At 49.4% G+C, this 15,134-nt stretch overlaps 2 protein-coding genes across 5 annotated transcripts in view; both read left to right on the forward strand.

Moving 5' to 3' along the window:
- Window positions 1–4,283, forward strand: part of ttpa (tocopherol (alpha) transfer protein) — a 51,310-nt gene extending 47,027 nt beyond the window's left edge. Inside the window, exons 4-5 of the mRNA XM_072571543.1 lie at window positions 2,027–2,137; window positions 2,801–4,283. Of these exons, the coding sequence (XP_072427644.1) occupies window positions 2,027–2,137; window positions 2,801–2,974 (285 nt within the window). The 3' untranslated portion in view covers window positions 2,975–4,283. The remainder of the gene's footprint in view (window positions 1–2,026; window positions 2,138–2,800) is intronic.
- Window positions 4,284–8,754: 4,471 nt separating this feature from the next.
- LOC140477507 (gamma-glutamyl hydrolase-like) overlaps window positions 8,755–15,134 on the forward strand; it is a 46,764-nt gene continuing 40,384 nt past the window's right edge. For 3 of the 4 annotated variants that reach the window (XM_072571546.1, XM_072571548.1, XM_072571547.1), the window contains exon 1: window positions 8,759–8,866. In XM_072571546.1, coding sequence (XP_072427647.1) covers window positions 8,767–8,866 — 100 coding nt within the window. In that variant the 5' untranslated portion in view covers window positions 8,759–8,766. Of the gene's footprint in view, window positions 8,867–15,134 lie in introns of all 4 variants that reach the window. The other variant, XM_072571545.1, reaches the window with a different exon arrangement.

Genomic DNA, 15,134 nt, shown 5'->3' on the forward strand with positions numbered 1-15,134 from the left:
AACTCTATTGGAAACTTAACAGATTAATAGATGCAGTAACTACCACTAATTAACTGTTCCAATATAGTAACATCCCATAAATATACCCCTTGAGAATAAGGCAAATTCAGAGATCCAATGTTCTGATAATCAACCCCGCAGCACAGAGAGAGAAAAAAACAAAATCAAAATCTCAGAGACAGTAGCAGCCAGGAAACCTTTACTGCAGCTTCCAACCCTGTTGAGACCCCAATAATAGCTGAATCACAAAGCTAAAAACGCAAAAACTAGAAATCTTGGTCTACGAGAGCTGGCCACACCCATTCAGGTTGCTTCTATTGTTTCAACTTTTTTAAAAAAACACAAGCTTCACAAGCTGTTTACTTTTGCTGGCATTCTAACTAGACAGCTTGATACCTCTGTTTTCAAATCTCTCTTCAACAAAAGCCCACAGCATTGTCACATTAATCAGTGGCAAATATTGCAGAAACTCTAGTTACACTTAACATAATTTCAGTTCCCATAATCTTCTCTTCTGCACAGGTTCAGCAAAGTTTACTCTGACTTTACTGATAAAGGTGGAAATGTGAGCTGAAACACTACCCCAGCACATTACAGGCAATAGAGGGGAATCATAGAACCATAGTGTATAGAAGAGACCCTTCAGCCCATTAAGTCTTCACTAACAAGAACCTACTCCAAATCTACACAGTCCTATTTTCCAGCATTAGCCTTGAATGTTGTGACATTTCAAGTGCTCAGCCAAGTATTTTTTAAAGGTTTGTGAGGTTTCTTGCCTCAACTAGTCTCCCAGGCAGTACACTCCAGATTCGCACCACTCTCAGGATGAACATCCTTTTCTTCAAATCCTCTCTCAACCTCCTGCAGTAGTGTTTAAATATTTTCCCCTTGTATTGACCCTTCAACTGAGGGGAACAGCTGCTTTCTATTCACCATGTCCATGCCGCTCATAATCTTACACACCTCCAACAACCTTCTCTGCTCCAAAGAAAACAACCCAAGCTTATCCAGCTTCGCTTCTCTTGCTGAAATGCTCCATCCCAGGGAACATTCTGGTGAATCTCCTCTGCACTCCTTCCAGTCCAATCACATCCTTCCTATAGTGTAGGGACCAGAACTGCACACAGTATTCCAGCTGCAGCCTAACATTCTGTAAAGCTCCAACATGACCTTCCTGCACTTATAGTCGTTCATCTTAACAGGTCACATTGAATTCAGACAACAATTCTAGAAATAAATGAATTGCTCATGAGACAATCCCTCCCAAACAAAGGGGCGGCACGGTGGCTCAGTGGTTAGCACTGCTGCCCCAAGGCACCAGGGACTCTGGTTTAATCCGGGTGACTTCTATGTGGAGTTTGCACATTCTCCCCATGTCTGTGTGGGTTTCCTCCAGGTCCTCCGGTTTCCTCCCACAGTCCAAAGTTGTGCAGGTTAGGTGGATTGGCCATGCTAAATTGCATATCCTGTTTAGGGATGTGTAGGTTAGGTGCATTAGTCAGGGGAAATGTAGAGTAATAGGTTAGGGGAATGGGTCAGGATAGATTAGATTCCCTACAGTGTAGAAACAGGCCATTTAGCCCAACAAGTCCACACCAACCCACAGAAGGCTAACCCACCCAGAACCATTCCACTACATTTACTTCTGACTAATGCACCTAACACTATGGGACCCTCTTTGGAGGGTCGGTGTGGACTTGTTGGGCCAAATGGCCTGTTTCCACACTGTAGGGATTCCAATTCCTTGATGTCGGCATATAAATTGCTTTGTGCCAGCCCAGAGTTGGGTCTCATGGACAATACAGACTTGGAGAGTGCATGATGGGACATAAGGGAGAAACTAAGGGAAGTGACCCAGGGTTCTATCGGCTTTAATTGAGTCATGTGTTTCTAAACAAGTGCTGATCTGTTGGTACAACACTTTATGGTGATGTACCAACCTCTACAGTCAGAGATAGTATTTGATTAAAATCTGAGTGGTCACCAACATGAAATACAATGAGTGTCATTTTTCTGTCATTCTCAGGACTCCTTTCCACTAAAGGTCCGAGGTATCCACATGATCAATGAACCCGTACTGTTTGATTCAGTCTTTGTCTTAATTAAACCATTCCTGTCAGAAAAAATCAAAGAGCGGGTGAGTAACCCTTCATTTTAATACAATCGCAGTGAAAATAATCCATTTAAACAGAAGTACTTTAGCCAACTTTGCTTGAAATATGTTTCATCTAAATGCTTGGGAAAGTTGCTATTGGCACTGACTTCTCCACAGAAATGCAAAGGAGACTGCTGTTTCAATCTCCATCATTATCATTTAGATTTGCAAAAAGTAACAGAAGTACAGCACCGTATCACCTTCATAGAACATAGAACATAGAACATAGAACAATAGAACATAGAACAATACAGCACAGAACAGGCCCTTCGGCCCACGATGTTGTGCCGAACTTCTATCCTAGATTAAGCACCCATCCATGTACCTATCCAAATGCCGCTTAAAGGTCGCCAATGAATCTGACTCTACCACTCCCACGGGCAGCGCATTCCATGCCCCCACCACTCTCTGGGTGAAGAACCCACCCCTGACATCTCCCCTATACCTTCCACCCTTCACCTTAAATTTATGTCCCCTTGTAACACTCTGTTGTACCCGGGGAAAAAGTTTCTGACTGTCTAACCTTCATTAGGTTTTAGATTTCAAGCACAAAATTGTTGGCTCAACACAAAAGAAAGGACACTTTTTGAAAGCGAGACATTGAATAGTGTGTAACTTTAATTGAGTGTGATGCGTCTATTTCAGATTCACATGCATGGGAGCAATTACCAGCACAGCCTTTGTAAGCACTTTCCAGCTCAGATTCTTCCCCCTGAATACGGTGGCCATGGACCTGCTTATGAGGAGCTTTGTCAGGAATGGACTGAATTTGTGCTGCAGTCTGAGAAAGATCTTCTTGAACTTTCACTTGTTACTTGATACTTCGTGCCAATGCGTCCATTGTTTGAACAGCACTACTTATGTTAATCAATGCAATATAACTGTAAACACTAACTCTGTTTTATAGAACAAGCAGGTATCACATTAAGCATTATGATGTAGTACAAGCAGAAATTAATTTTAAAATCTATCAAATTTGAACAAAATGTATAGTTTTTGATATTTCAGATTACTGTAAATTAAGATTTTATTACTATGTGTTTTGATTTCTGAATATATTGTCTTAAAGTTTAATATTTAAAGCTTTAGGAATTAAACCTTTCTACAGTGGTTGAATTAACAGTTGCCTTTGTAAAAAGATTAGATTCCCTACAGTGTAGAAAAAGGCCCTTCAGCCCAACAACTCCACACTGACCCTCCAAAGAATAACCCACCCAGACCCATTTCCCTCTGACTAATGCACCTAACACTACGGGCAATTTAGCACGGCCAATTCACCTGACCTGCACACCATTGGACTGTGGGAGGAAACCAGAGCACCCAGAGGAAACCCATGCAGACACAGGGAGAATGTGCAAACTCCACACAGACAGTAGCCCGAGGCCGGAATCAAACATGGCTCCCTGGTGCTGTGAGGCAGCAGTGTTAACCACTGTGCCGCCCTTTGGCGGGATGTTTCACTGTGTGCTGAAAAAAATACTGAAAGCCTACTGTGAGGTGCAAATACCGTTTTAATTGCCATTGCAACATTTTTGGAAAGAAAAGTGCAAAAAATCTGTGAATTATATGCAACAAAAACAAAACAGTAAATTCTACAAGGCTCTTCAGTATCACCTGGGGTGTTGGGGGGTATCACAGCACGGGAGATCTAAACTTTCCCCGTAGCACACCTGCCTGTTGTGGCCTTACGAATGCAGTGTTCTTTAATAAAATGAAAAACTTTTTATTATTCCTGTACTGCACCTTCCCCAGCCCTGCCTGAATCCAGGTGCATGCTGGGTTGGTTTGACACTGAGAAACACTTTTCATTTTCTGCCCAGGCCATCTAGCAAAGATTATTGTGCTGACTTCAGGCTAACATTGGTTTGTGATTTAAAAAGGTCTCTGCCAGTTTTGGGACGGTTCCCTTGTCAACTGCTAACTGGAAGGTGAATTCTGATTACTCTAGGACAGTTCAATGGCACTTGGATTGTTTTAAATGCTGACCAATCTGGCTTCCATCAAATCAGTAAGGTTAAATTTGTTGCACAGTTTATATATTAAGCCAGAAATAGTCTGACTTGAAACAGGTGAAATAAATGCAAGATTGGCAAAGTGATGTTCAATAAAAAAAACTAATATTTATGAATTCCAAATGTTGAATTTTCTCTTGCTGTTTGCACAGAAAGCTCACTCTTCTATTTACAAGCAGTGTCCTGAATCTCTGGTTTATATTTTAAATAATAAAACCAACAAAAGATGTTGTAGACACTCCCAAAGGAGTACTATGACAATAATCAAGCTACAAAAGCAACTTACTAAAATATCATTTCGTGGAGCAATGATGAGTGAATGCTCTGTTCTATCTCAACCCAAAGCTGCGAGCAATGACACATCCAACAGAATGCCACCTGAGGGCGCTGTAATGCAACAATTCAATCATTGATGGAGTAATTTTGAAACGCTGAAGAACTGTGCTCATCATGATCAAGGGTTCAGAATTCAAGGTTACATCATGGCTATCCAACCTTTTTACACGAGGGTGCAGATTTTAATATTTTTTTCCCCACTTGGTGATGTAGTGATTGTAACATGGCCAGCCAGGTGGACCTCACAGTCAATGAGTTCCCTGATTAGGGCTGTTAATCAGAGAGCCTTGGCTGACAGATAGAAATGGGAGTGTCCCCCCTCCAACTCTATTTTGATTTAATCCCTGCCCTCCCCTTCACTGTTTTGATCACACAGCATTGCCCTTTGATGTGAAGGGCAGTGCTTGTCACTGACCACTCGGGTGTTTCCTTGCTTCCTGGTGGTGGAAACTGAATAAAGATTCGTGCACCTTGTGTCTCTCAGTGTGTCTCACACCTGCACACACACACCATGGGTGCTGGGGAAAAAACAAGCACTACCGCAGTTAGGCAGTAGTGTGGGAAAAAGATAAGAAAAAAATAAACAGGAAAAAAATTAAAAAGAATCAAAATAAACAGGAGTGTCAGGGCTTTGTTCATAAAGATAAATAAACAGGAGTGTCCCTGCCCTCCCCTTCACTGTTTGATCACACAGCATTATACCCTTTGATGTGAAGGGCAGTGCTTGTCACTGGCCACTCGGGTGTTTCCTTTCTTCCTGGTGGTGGAATATAAATAAAGATTTACACACTTGTTGTTCTTCACTGTGTCCAATATCTACACACACACACGACATGGGTGCTGGGGGAAAGAATAAAAATAGAGGAGTGTCAGAGGTTGTGTTCTTTGAGAGCTGGCTCTGAGGGAGCTGGATCAGTGTGTGAATGACTCTGCACTTGTAAATAAAGGGGGACTTTGTGATGGGATACTGGCCTCAAAAAAGGAGAAAAAAAAACTAAACAAGAGTGTCAAACAGGATGGGCTGTCCTAGAGGTGGCCAGAAGGTGTGTCAGGCCAGACTGACAGCTGGAAGGGGCATGGGGCAGACCGAGAGCCGGAAGGGGCATGGGGCAGACCGAGAGCCGGAAGGGGCAAGGGGCAGACCGTGAGCCGGAAGGGGAATGGGGCAGACCGAAAGCCGGAAGGGGAATGGGGCAGACCGAGAGCCGGAAGGGGCATGGGGCAGACCGAGAGCTGGAAGGGGCATGGGGCAGACCGAGATCCGGAAGGGGAATGGGGCAGACCGAGAGCCGGAAGGGGCAAGGGGCAGACCGAGAGCCGGAAGGGGAATGGGGCAGACCGAGAGCTGGAAGGGGCATGGGGCAGACTGAGAGCCGGAAGGGGCAAGGGGCAGACCGAGAGCCGGAAGGGGCATGGGGCAGACCGAGAGCCGGAAGGGGCAAGGGGCAGACCGAGAGCCGGAAGGGGCATGGGGCAGACCGAGAGCTGGAAGGGGCAAGGGGCAGACTGAGAGCCGGAAGGGGAATGGGGCAGACCGAGAGCCGGAAGGGGAATGGGGCAGACCGAGAGCCGGAAGGGGAATGGGGCAGACCGAGAGCCAGAAGGGGAATGGGGCAGACCGAGAGCTGGAAGGGGAATGAGGCAGACCGAGAGCTGGAAGGGGAATGAGGCAGACCGAGAGCTGGAAGGGGCATGGGGCAGACCGAGAGCTGGAAGGGGCATGGGGCAGACCGAGAGCCGGAAGGGGAATGGGGCAGACCGAGAGCCGGAATGGGCATGGAGCAGACCCAGAGCTGGAAGGGGAATGGGGCAGGCTGCCTTTGAGTGGCCGGAAGGTGGGAGGGATTGGTAGGTTGCTGGAGGGGAGGTCTATATTCTATGCACTTTTAAAAAATCTAATTAGACTGTCTTATGTGTATTTGTTACTGTTTTGTGATGATTGAAAGTGGGATTTGAGGTTTTTCCTCATTTCCCTGAAAACTGGTTGAACGGTGGGGTTTGAGGCCTGGCTTTGCTGCTCCTCTCTCTGATAAATTGCTGTTTCTCTGTATACAGCAGTTAATGTTAATTAGTTTGTGAAACATATTGCTTAATAAATTTTTTTTAAAAAAGGAGTGTCAGGAGTTCTGTTTGCTCTGAGAGCTGCCTCTGAGGAAGCTGGATCAGTGTCAAGGACTTTCTAGGGTGTGCACTCTCCTGAATACTGGCCCTATGAGTTCTCACTCTGGGAGCAGAGCTCTACCTCCCTCGTGTCTTTGTAGTTACCTTTACTCAATTGTCATGCCTTTACATCTGATTCCAGCTTCCCCCTCTCAAACTGTAGGGTGGATTCTGTCTTATTATGGTCACTGCCCCCTAGGGGTTCCTTCACCTTAAACTCCCTTACCAAGTCTGCCTCTTTATACATCACCAACTCCAGAAATGTCTGTTCCCAAGTGGGCTCCACCTTAAGCTGCTTCAAAGAAAATCTCAGAGACAGTCCATGAATTCCTTTTCTTGAGTTCAGCTACCAACCTGACTTTCCCAGTTCACCTGGGAGTCCCCCATGATTACTGGAATAGTGCCTTTTTCATATACAGTAGTAAAGTCACTATATCTGAGCCAGAAGAACAGATTACTTAGAAAACATCTTACAAGTTTGAGGAAAGGCCTTGTGGTGCAGTGTTAATAACCTTGCCTCTGAGCCAGGAGAACAAGTTCTTAGAAAACATCTGACAAACATGAAGGAGTGTCATGTGGCACAATGGTACTGATCTTACCTCTGAGATAGAAGAATTGGTTATTTGGAAAACATCTTACAAGCTTGAGGGAGGGCTGCTATGGGACAGTGGTATTGACCTTACTTCTGAGCCAGGAGGTACCAGTTTTAGGTCCCTCCCACTTTAGAGCTGCTTCTAAAACCTTCTGAATACACGGTGAGGGAAATGTTTAAATGTTACCTTCCCTGAGCCATTTTCCAAGGCGCCTCTTTTAGTTTTTGCAGGATGCATTATTCCCGATGCCGTTTTATAGTCAGTATTTGGAGACAGTCTTATCTAAAAGCCGTGTCCTCTTCGTTTTAGATAGCTTTCATTTTTTGCATCCCAGTAAGCAAGCAGCAAGTGAATGATTGCAGTTTTCTTTGGGCAGACATGTACAGGGTGATCCTTACGTGAACAGGGTGGTCTTTACTTGGACAGTGTAGTCTTTACCTGGATAGGTGGTCCACACCTGGATAGTGTTGTTCTTATCTGGGCAAATTGGTCTTTAGGACAGGGTACTCCTTTCCTGAACAAGGTGGTCTTCACCTGGACAGAGTGATATTACCTGGATATTACCTTGTCCAGATATAGACAAGGTAATTTTAGACAAGGTAATTTTGCCTGGATCGGGTGGTCTTTCCTTGGCCAGGGTTGTTCTCGTCCAGTTAGGATTGTTCTTATGAAAGAATGATACACGCCTGGACATAGGGGTTGTTCACCTAAACAAGGTGGTCTTCACCTGAACAAGGTGGTCTTCACCTGAATAGGGTTGCTCTTATCTGAGTAGGATGGTCCTTAGGGCAGGGTGATCCACACCTGGACAAGGGGTCTTCATCTGAATAGGGTGCTTGTTACCTGGATAAGGTGGTCCACACCTGGATAGGGTTGTTTTGACCAGATCAGAATGGTATTTAGGACAGGGTGATCCACACCTAGTCAGAGGGGTTCTCACCTGAACAAGGTGGTCTTCACCTGAACAAGGTGGTCTTTCCCTGAACAAGGTGGTCTTTCCCTGAACAAGGTGGTCTTTCCCTGGCCAGGGCTGTTCTCCCCTTGTTGGGATGGTCTTTAGGGCAGGTTTCTCCTTACCTGAACAAGGTGGTCTTTCCCTGAACAAGGTGGTCTTTCCCTGAACAAGGTGGTCTTCACCTGAACAAGGTGGTCTTTCCCTGAACAAGGTGGTCTTTACCTGAACAAGGTGGTCTTTCCCTGAACAAGGTGGTCTTCACCTGAACAAGGTGGTCTTTCCCTGGCCAGGGCTGTTCTCCCCTTGTTGGGGTGGTCTTGAGGGCAGGTTTCTCCTTACCTGAACAAGGTGGTCTTTCCCTGAACAAGGTGGTCTTTCCCTGAACAAGGTGGTCTTTCCCTGGCCAGGGCTGTTCTCCCCCTGTTGGGATGGTCTTTAGGGCAGGTTTCTCCTTACCTGAACAAGGTGCTGCTTACCTGTGCAGGTGTGATGTTGCGCGCTGCGCATGCTCGGTCCCCTGGGCAGTGGGCGGGGCGTGTTTCCATGGTGACCGGGATGGATGCTGCCCCCATGGCGGCTCCGCTCCTGGTGCTGTGTGTCTCCGCGCTCTGGGAGAACTGTGTCAGCGCCCGACTCAACCAGAGACCCATCATCGGTAAGGGCGCTGCTCTCCCGCCCCGCGACCCCCGGTGTGGGAGAGGGTCAGGCCCCGGGGACAGGGAGAGGGCCCCGGGGAGAGGGGCCCGGAGAGAGGGACAGGGCCCCGGGGAGAGGGACAGGGCCCCGGGGAGAGGGACAGGGCCCCGGGGAGAGGGCCCCAGGGAGAGGGCCCCGGGGAGAGGGACAGGGCCCCGGGGAGAGGGACAGGGCCCCGGGGAGAGGGACAGGGCCCCGGGGAGAGGGCCCCAGGGAGAGGGCCCCGGGGGAGAGGGCCCCGGGGAGAGGGACAGGGCCCCGGGGGAGAGGGCCCCAGGGAGAGGGCCCCGGGGGAGAGGGCCCCGGGGGAGAGGGCCCCGGGGGAGAGGGCCCCAGGGAGAGGGCCCCGGGGACAGGGACAGGGCCCAGGGAGAGGGCCCCGGGGGAGAGGGCCCCGGGGGAGAGGGCCCCGGGGAGAGGGGCCCAGGGAGAGGGACAGGGCCAGGGCCCGGGCCCCGGGGGAGAGGGCCCCGGGGGAGAGGGCCCCGGGGGAGAGGGCCCCGGGGAGAGGGGCCCAGGGGAGAGGGACAGGGCCCCGGGGAGAGGGACAGGGCCCCGGGGAGAGGGCCCAGGGGACAGGGACAGGGACAGGGCCCCAGGGAGAGGGACAGGGCCCCAGGGAGAGGGCCCCAGGGAGAGGGACAGGGCCCCAGGGAGAGGGGCCCAGGGGACAGGGACAGGGCCCCAGGGGACAGGGACAGGGCCCCAGGGAGAGGGCCCAGGGAGAGGGACAGGGCCCCAGGGACAGGGCCCCAGGGAGAGGGGCCCAGGGGACAGGGACAGGGCCCCAGGGAGAGGGACAGGGCCCCAGGGAGAGGGGCCCAGGGGACAGGGACAGGGCCCCAGGGAGAGGGACAGGGCCCCAGGGACAGGGCCCAGGGAGAGGGACAGGGCCCCGGGGAGAGGGCCCCAGGGACAGGGCCCGGGGAGAGGGGCCGCGGGGAGAGGGCCCCAGGGGAGAGGGCCCCGGGGACAGGGACAGGCCCCCAGGGGAGAGGCGCTGGGATAGCCCCAAGCCCCAAGCCCTAAGCCCTAAGCCCTAAGCCCTGGGATAGGGCCCGGGATAGTCCCCCAGGCCCCGGGATAGGGCCCGGGCCTCCCCGTCCTCCTGGGGCCTGCCCCATGGACAGCACAGAGTCCCTGGGCAGACCCACTGCTGCTCCTCACCCTCCTTTGCTCATAAACCGTTTGTGATGTGTGTTTTGTCTGTATTTCCTGGGGAGGTAGACCAGAGAATCTTTGAGCCCACACACTTCGAGCTCAGTTGGCTGGAAGGCTGTTCTGGGGAAGGGTCACTCCACCTGAAGCTTACTCTCCTCCGACGCCACCAGACCCTGCTGAGCTTTCCCAGTTGGCTGGATGGCGGGTTTGTGATGTCAACAGTTTGTGGGTTCACAGGCTGAGGTCACCGCCAAGAACTCTCCTTCCCCTCTCCTGAGGCACACTGACCCTCAGGTTAAACCACCACCAATTGTGTGTGAGGTTAGGATGCCAGGACGGATAGAGATGTCAGGTCCCAGAGGTCAGGGGAGAGTTGGTGTCTGGTAGCAGTGGGTGTGAAGCAGCTGGATGGTTCCAGGTCCTGTTTGGGTGGGGGTTGCTGTGGTCTGGAAGGGTGGGTGGGGGGGGGGGAGGGAGGTGTGTCAGATCCAAGGGGAAGAATTGGGGGAGTGATGGAACCTGTGGGAGGAAGCTGACATTGGAGTAGGGTCAGGGTCTGGAGGCTGTAAGAGAGCTGAGGGAGGAATAGTTGGGATATGGTCAGGTTTTTGTTTGTCAGATGTTCGATTTGATCCACCTTTCCTTAAATAACAATTTACGTACTTGCTGCAGAATGTTATAAATTCTCTGATTTAAATGTATGTTTTCTGAGGGTTCCAGGTGTAGTGGAATTACCAAGCAGAATCTTCAATTTCTCAGGCAATTTCCTCAGGCTCTCCAGAAAACAGAAGGGGAAAATCAAATTTGTAAAGTGGATCTTTATAAATTGTGTGTTCAAAATTGAGTTTTGCAGAAGTGATCCTGTATAGAACATAGAATGTTACAGCGCAGTACAGGCCCTTTGGCCCTCGATGTTGCACTGACCTAGAGAACCAATCTGAAGCCGATCTTTCCTACACTATTCCACTTTCATCCATATGTCTATCCAATGACCATTTAAATGCCCTTAAAGTTGGCGAGTCTAATACTGTTGCAGACAGTGCGTTCCAAGCCCCTACTACTACTCTGAGTAATTAAACTATCTCTGACATCTGTCGGATATCTATCACCCCTCAATTTTAAAGCTATGTCCCCTGTGCTAGCCATCACCATCAGAGGAAAAAGGCTCTCACTGTCCGGCCAATCTAAATCCTTGATTATTTTATATGTCTCAATTAAATCACCTCTCAACCTTCTTCGCTGTCACAAAAACAACCTCCCGTCCCTCAGCCTTTCCTCATAAGACCTTTCCTCCAAACCAGGCAACCTCCTAGTGAATCTCCTCTGAACCCTTTCCAAACCTTCCACATCCTTCCAATAATGTGGTGACCAGAACTGTACACAATACTCCAAATTTTGGAGTATTGTACAAAGTTTTGTACAGCTGCAGCATGACCTCATAGCTCCGAGACTCAATCCCTCTACCAATAAAAGCAAACACACCGTATGCCTTCTTAACAAGGTAAAAACAATGACTGCAGATGCTGGAAACCAGATTCAGGAGTAGAGTGGTACTGGAAAAGCACAGCAGTTCAGGCAGCATCTGAGGAGCAGTAAAATCGACGTTTCGGGCAAAGCCCTTCATCAGGAATACAGGCAGAGAGCCTGAAGGGTGGAGAGATGAATGAGAGGAGAGTGGGGGTGGGGAGAAAGTAGCATAGAGTACAATAGGTGAGTGGGGTGGGGATGAAGGTGATAGGTCAGGGAGAAGGGTGGATTGGATAGGTGGAAAAGAAGATAGGCAGGTAGGATAAGTCATGGGGACGGTGCTGAACTGAAAGTTTGGAGCTGGGGTGAGGTGGGGGAAGGGGAAATGAGGAAACTGGTGAAGTCCACATTGATGCCCTGGGGTTGAAGTGTTCTGAGGTGGAAGATGAGGCATTCTTCCTCCAGGCGTCTGGTGGTGAGGGAGCGGCGGTGAAGGAGGCCCAAGACCTCCATGTCCTCAGCAGAGTGGGAGGGGGAGTTGAAATATTGGGCCACGGTGTGGTGTGGTTGATTGGTGCGGGTGTTCTGGAGATGTTCCCTAAAGCGCTCTGCTAGGAGGCGTCCAGTCTCCCCAATGTAGAGGAGACTGCATCGGGAGCAACGGATACAATAAATGATATTGGTGGATGTGCAGGTAAAACTTTGGATGTGGAAGACTCCTTTAGGGCCTTGGATGGAGGTGAGGGAAGAGATGTGGGCGCTGGTTTTGCAATTCCTGCAGTAGCAGGGGAAGGTGCCAGGATGGGAGAGTGGGTTGTTGGGGGCGTGGACCTGATCAGGTAGTCACGGAGGGAACGGTCTTTGCGGAAGGCGGAAAGGGGTGAGGAGGGAAATATATCCCTGGTAGTGGGGTCTGTTTGGAGGTAGCGGAAATGTCGGCGGTTTGGTTTGGTTTATGTGAAGGTTGGTAGGGTGGAAGGTGAGCACCAGAGGGTTTCTGTCCTTGTTACGGTTGGAGGGGTGGGGTCTGAGGGTGGAGGTGCGGGATGTAGACGAGATGCATTGGAGGGCATCTTTAACCATGTGGGAAGGGAAATTGCGGTCTCTAAAGAAGGAGGTCATCTGGTATGTTCTGTGGTGGAACTGGTCCTCCTGGGAACAGATACAGTGGAGACGGAGGAATTGGGAATACGGGATGGCATTTTTGCAAGAGGTAGGGTGGGAAGAGGTGTAATCCAGGTAGCTGTGGGAGTTAGTGGGTTTGTTAAAAATATTGGTGTCAAGTCGGTCGTCATTAATGGAGATGGAGAGGTCCAGGAAAGGGAGGGAGGTGTCAGAGATGGCCCAGGTAAATTTAAGGTCAGGGTGGAATGTGTTGGTTAAGTTGATGAATTGCTCAACCTCCTCGCGAGAGCACAAGGTGGCGCCAATGCAGTTATCAATGTAGCGGAGGAAGAGGTGGGGAGTGGTGCCAGTGGAACTACGGAAGGTGGACTGTTCTACGTAGTCAACAAAGAGACAGGTATAGCTGGTGCCCATGGCTACCCCCTTGGTCTGGAGAAAGTGGGAGGATTCAAAGGAGAAATTGTTAAGGGTGAGGACCATTTCAGCCAAACGAATGAGAGTGTCGGTGGAAGGGTACTGTTGGGAACGTCGGGAGAGGAAGAAACGGAGGGCTTGGAGGTGGATGGAGGTGTAGAGGGTTTGGATATACATGGTGAAAATGAGGTGTTGGGGGCCGGGGAAATGGAAATCTTGGAGGAGGTGGAGGGCATGGGTGGTGTCTCGAACGTATGTGGGGAGTTCCTGGACTAGTATTGAGCTAGGTAGAGATGAGTTCAGTGGGGCAGGAGCATGCTGAGACAATGGGTTGGCCAGGGTGGTCAGGCTTGTGGATCTTGGGAAGGAGGTAGAACCAGGCAGTGCAGGGTGTCCGGACTATGAGGTTGGAAGCTGTGGGTGGGAGATCTCCTGAGGTGATGAGGTTCTGTATGGTCTGGGAGATGATGGTTTGGTGATGGGGGGTGGGATCGTGGTCAAGGGGGCAGTAGGAAGAGGTGTCCTCGAGTTGGTATCTGGCTTCAGCGGTGTAGAGGTCAGTGCACCAAACTACCATTGCACCCCCTTTATCTGCTGGTTTGATGGTGAGATTGGGGTTGGAGCAGAGGGAGTGGAGGGCTGCGCGTTGAAGGTGAGAGGTTGGAGTGCGGAGGGGGGTAGACAGGTTGAGGCGGTTAATGTCTCAGTGGCAGTTGGAAATAAAGAGGTCGAGGGCAGGGAATAGGCCAGCGCGGAGTGTCCAGCCTTCTTAACAACCCTATCAACCTGGGTTACAACTTTCAGGGATCTATATACATAGACACCAAGATCTCTCTGCTCATCTACACTATCAAGAGTCTTACTATTAGCCCAGTACTCTTTATGACTGTTCCTCCTTCCAAACTTTATGACCTCACTTTTCCGCATTAAACTCCATTTGCCACCTCTCAACCCAGCTCTGCAGCTTATCTGTGTCCCTCTCTAACCTGCAACATTCGTCAGCACTATTCACAACTCCACTGATCTTAGTGTCATCCGCAAATTTACTAACCCATCCTTCTATGTCCTCATCCAGGTCATTTATAAAAATGACAAATAGCAATGGCCCTAAAAAGTATGTTGTATGCCTGAATGGAATATTTAATTGTAAATCAGAAAGTCTTGTTTTTCAAATAGCTGTTTTTATTTTCCACTGACTTCTGCATCATCAGGTTGTTAGTTTGCTTGCTGAGCTGGTCGATTTGTTCTGAGACGTTTGTCACCATGCTAGGTAACCTCATCAGTGAGCCTCCAATGAAGTGCTGCTGTTCTGTCCCACTTGCTGTTTATCTGTCGTGGTCTATTGTGGTAGGTGATATCACTTCTGGTTCTTTTTCTGAGAGGTTGGTAGTTGGGGTCCAAATCGATATGTTTGTTAATGGAGTTCTGGTTTGAACGCCAGGTCTTTAGGAATTCCTATGTGTGCATTTGTTTAGCCTGTCCCAAGATGGATGTATTGTCCCAGTTGAATTGATGTCCCTCTTTGTCTGTGAGTATGGATACTAGTGGTAGTTCATCATGCCTTTTGGTGGCTAGTTGGTGCTCCTGTATCCTGATAGCTAGTTTCCTCACTGTCTGTCCAGTATAACGTTTGTTTCAGTCCTTGCAGGGTGTTTTGTATGTGACGTTCGTTCTGCTGGTTGTTGGTACAGGGTACTTTAAATTCATCAGGGGCTGTTTCAGGGTGGTGGTAGGTTTGCATGGTACCTTGATGCCTATGGCCGGAGTTGTCTGGTTGTCATCTTCGTGATGTCTTTAATATATGGCAGGGTGGCTAGAGTCTCTGGGCGTGCTGTGTCTTGTTTAGGTCTGTTGTGTAGGAATCAGTGTACTGCGCTTATCGGGTACCCGTTGTTCCTGAATACATTGTACAGATGTTTTCCCTCGGCTTCTCATAGTTCCTGCAATGCTGCTGTGTGTTGTGGCTCGTTTAAATAATGTCCTGTATGTGGGTGTTGGGCTGATTGCTCCTGTCGTTGAGTATCTGGTCAGTGTGTGTGGCTTTCCTGTAAATGTTGGCC

The sequence above is a fragment of the Chiloscyllium punctatum genome, chromosome 5, assembly GCF_047496795.1.
Source record: "Chiloscyllium punctatum isolate Juve2018m chromosome 5, sChiPun1.3, whole genome shotgun sequence".
NCBI classification, from domain to species: Eukaryota; Metazoa; Chordata; class Chondrichthyes; order Orectolobiformes; family Hemiscylliidae; genus Chiloscyllium; species Chiloscyllium punctatum.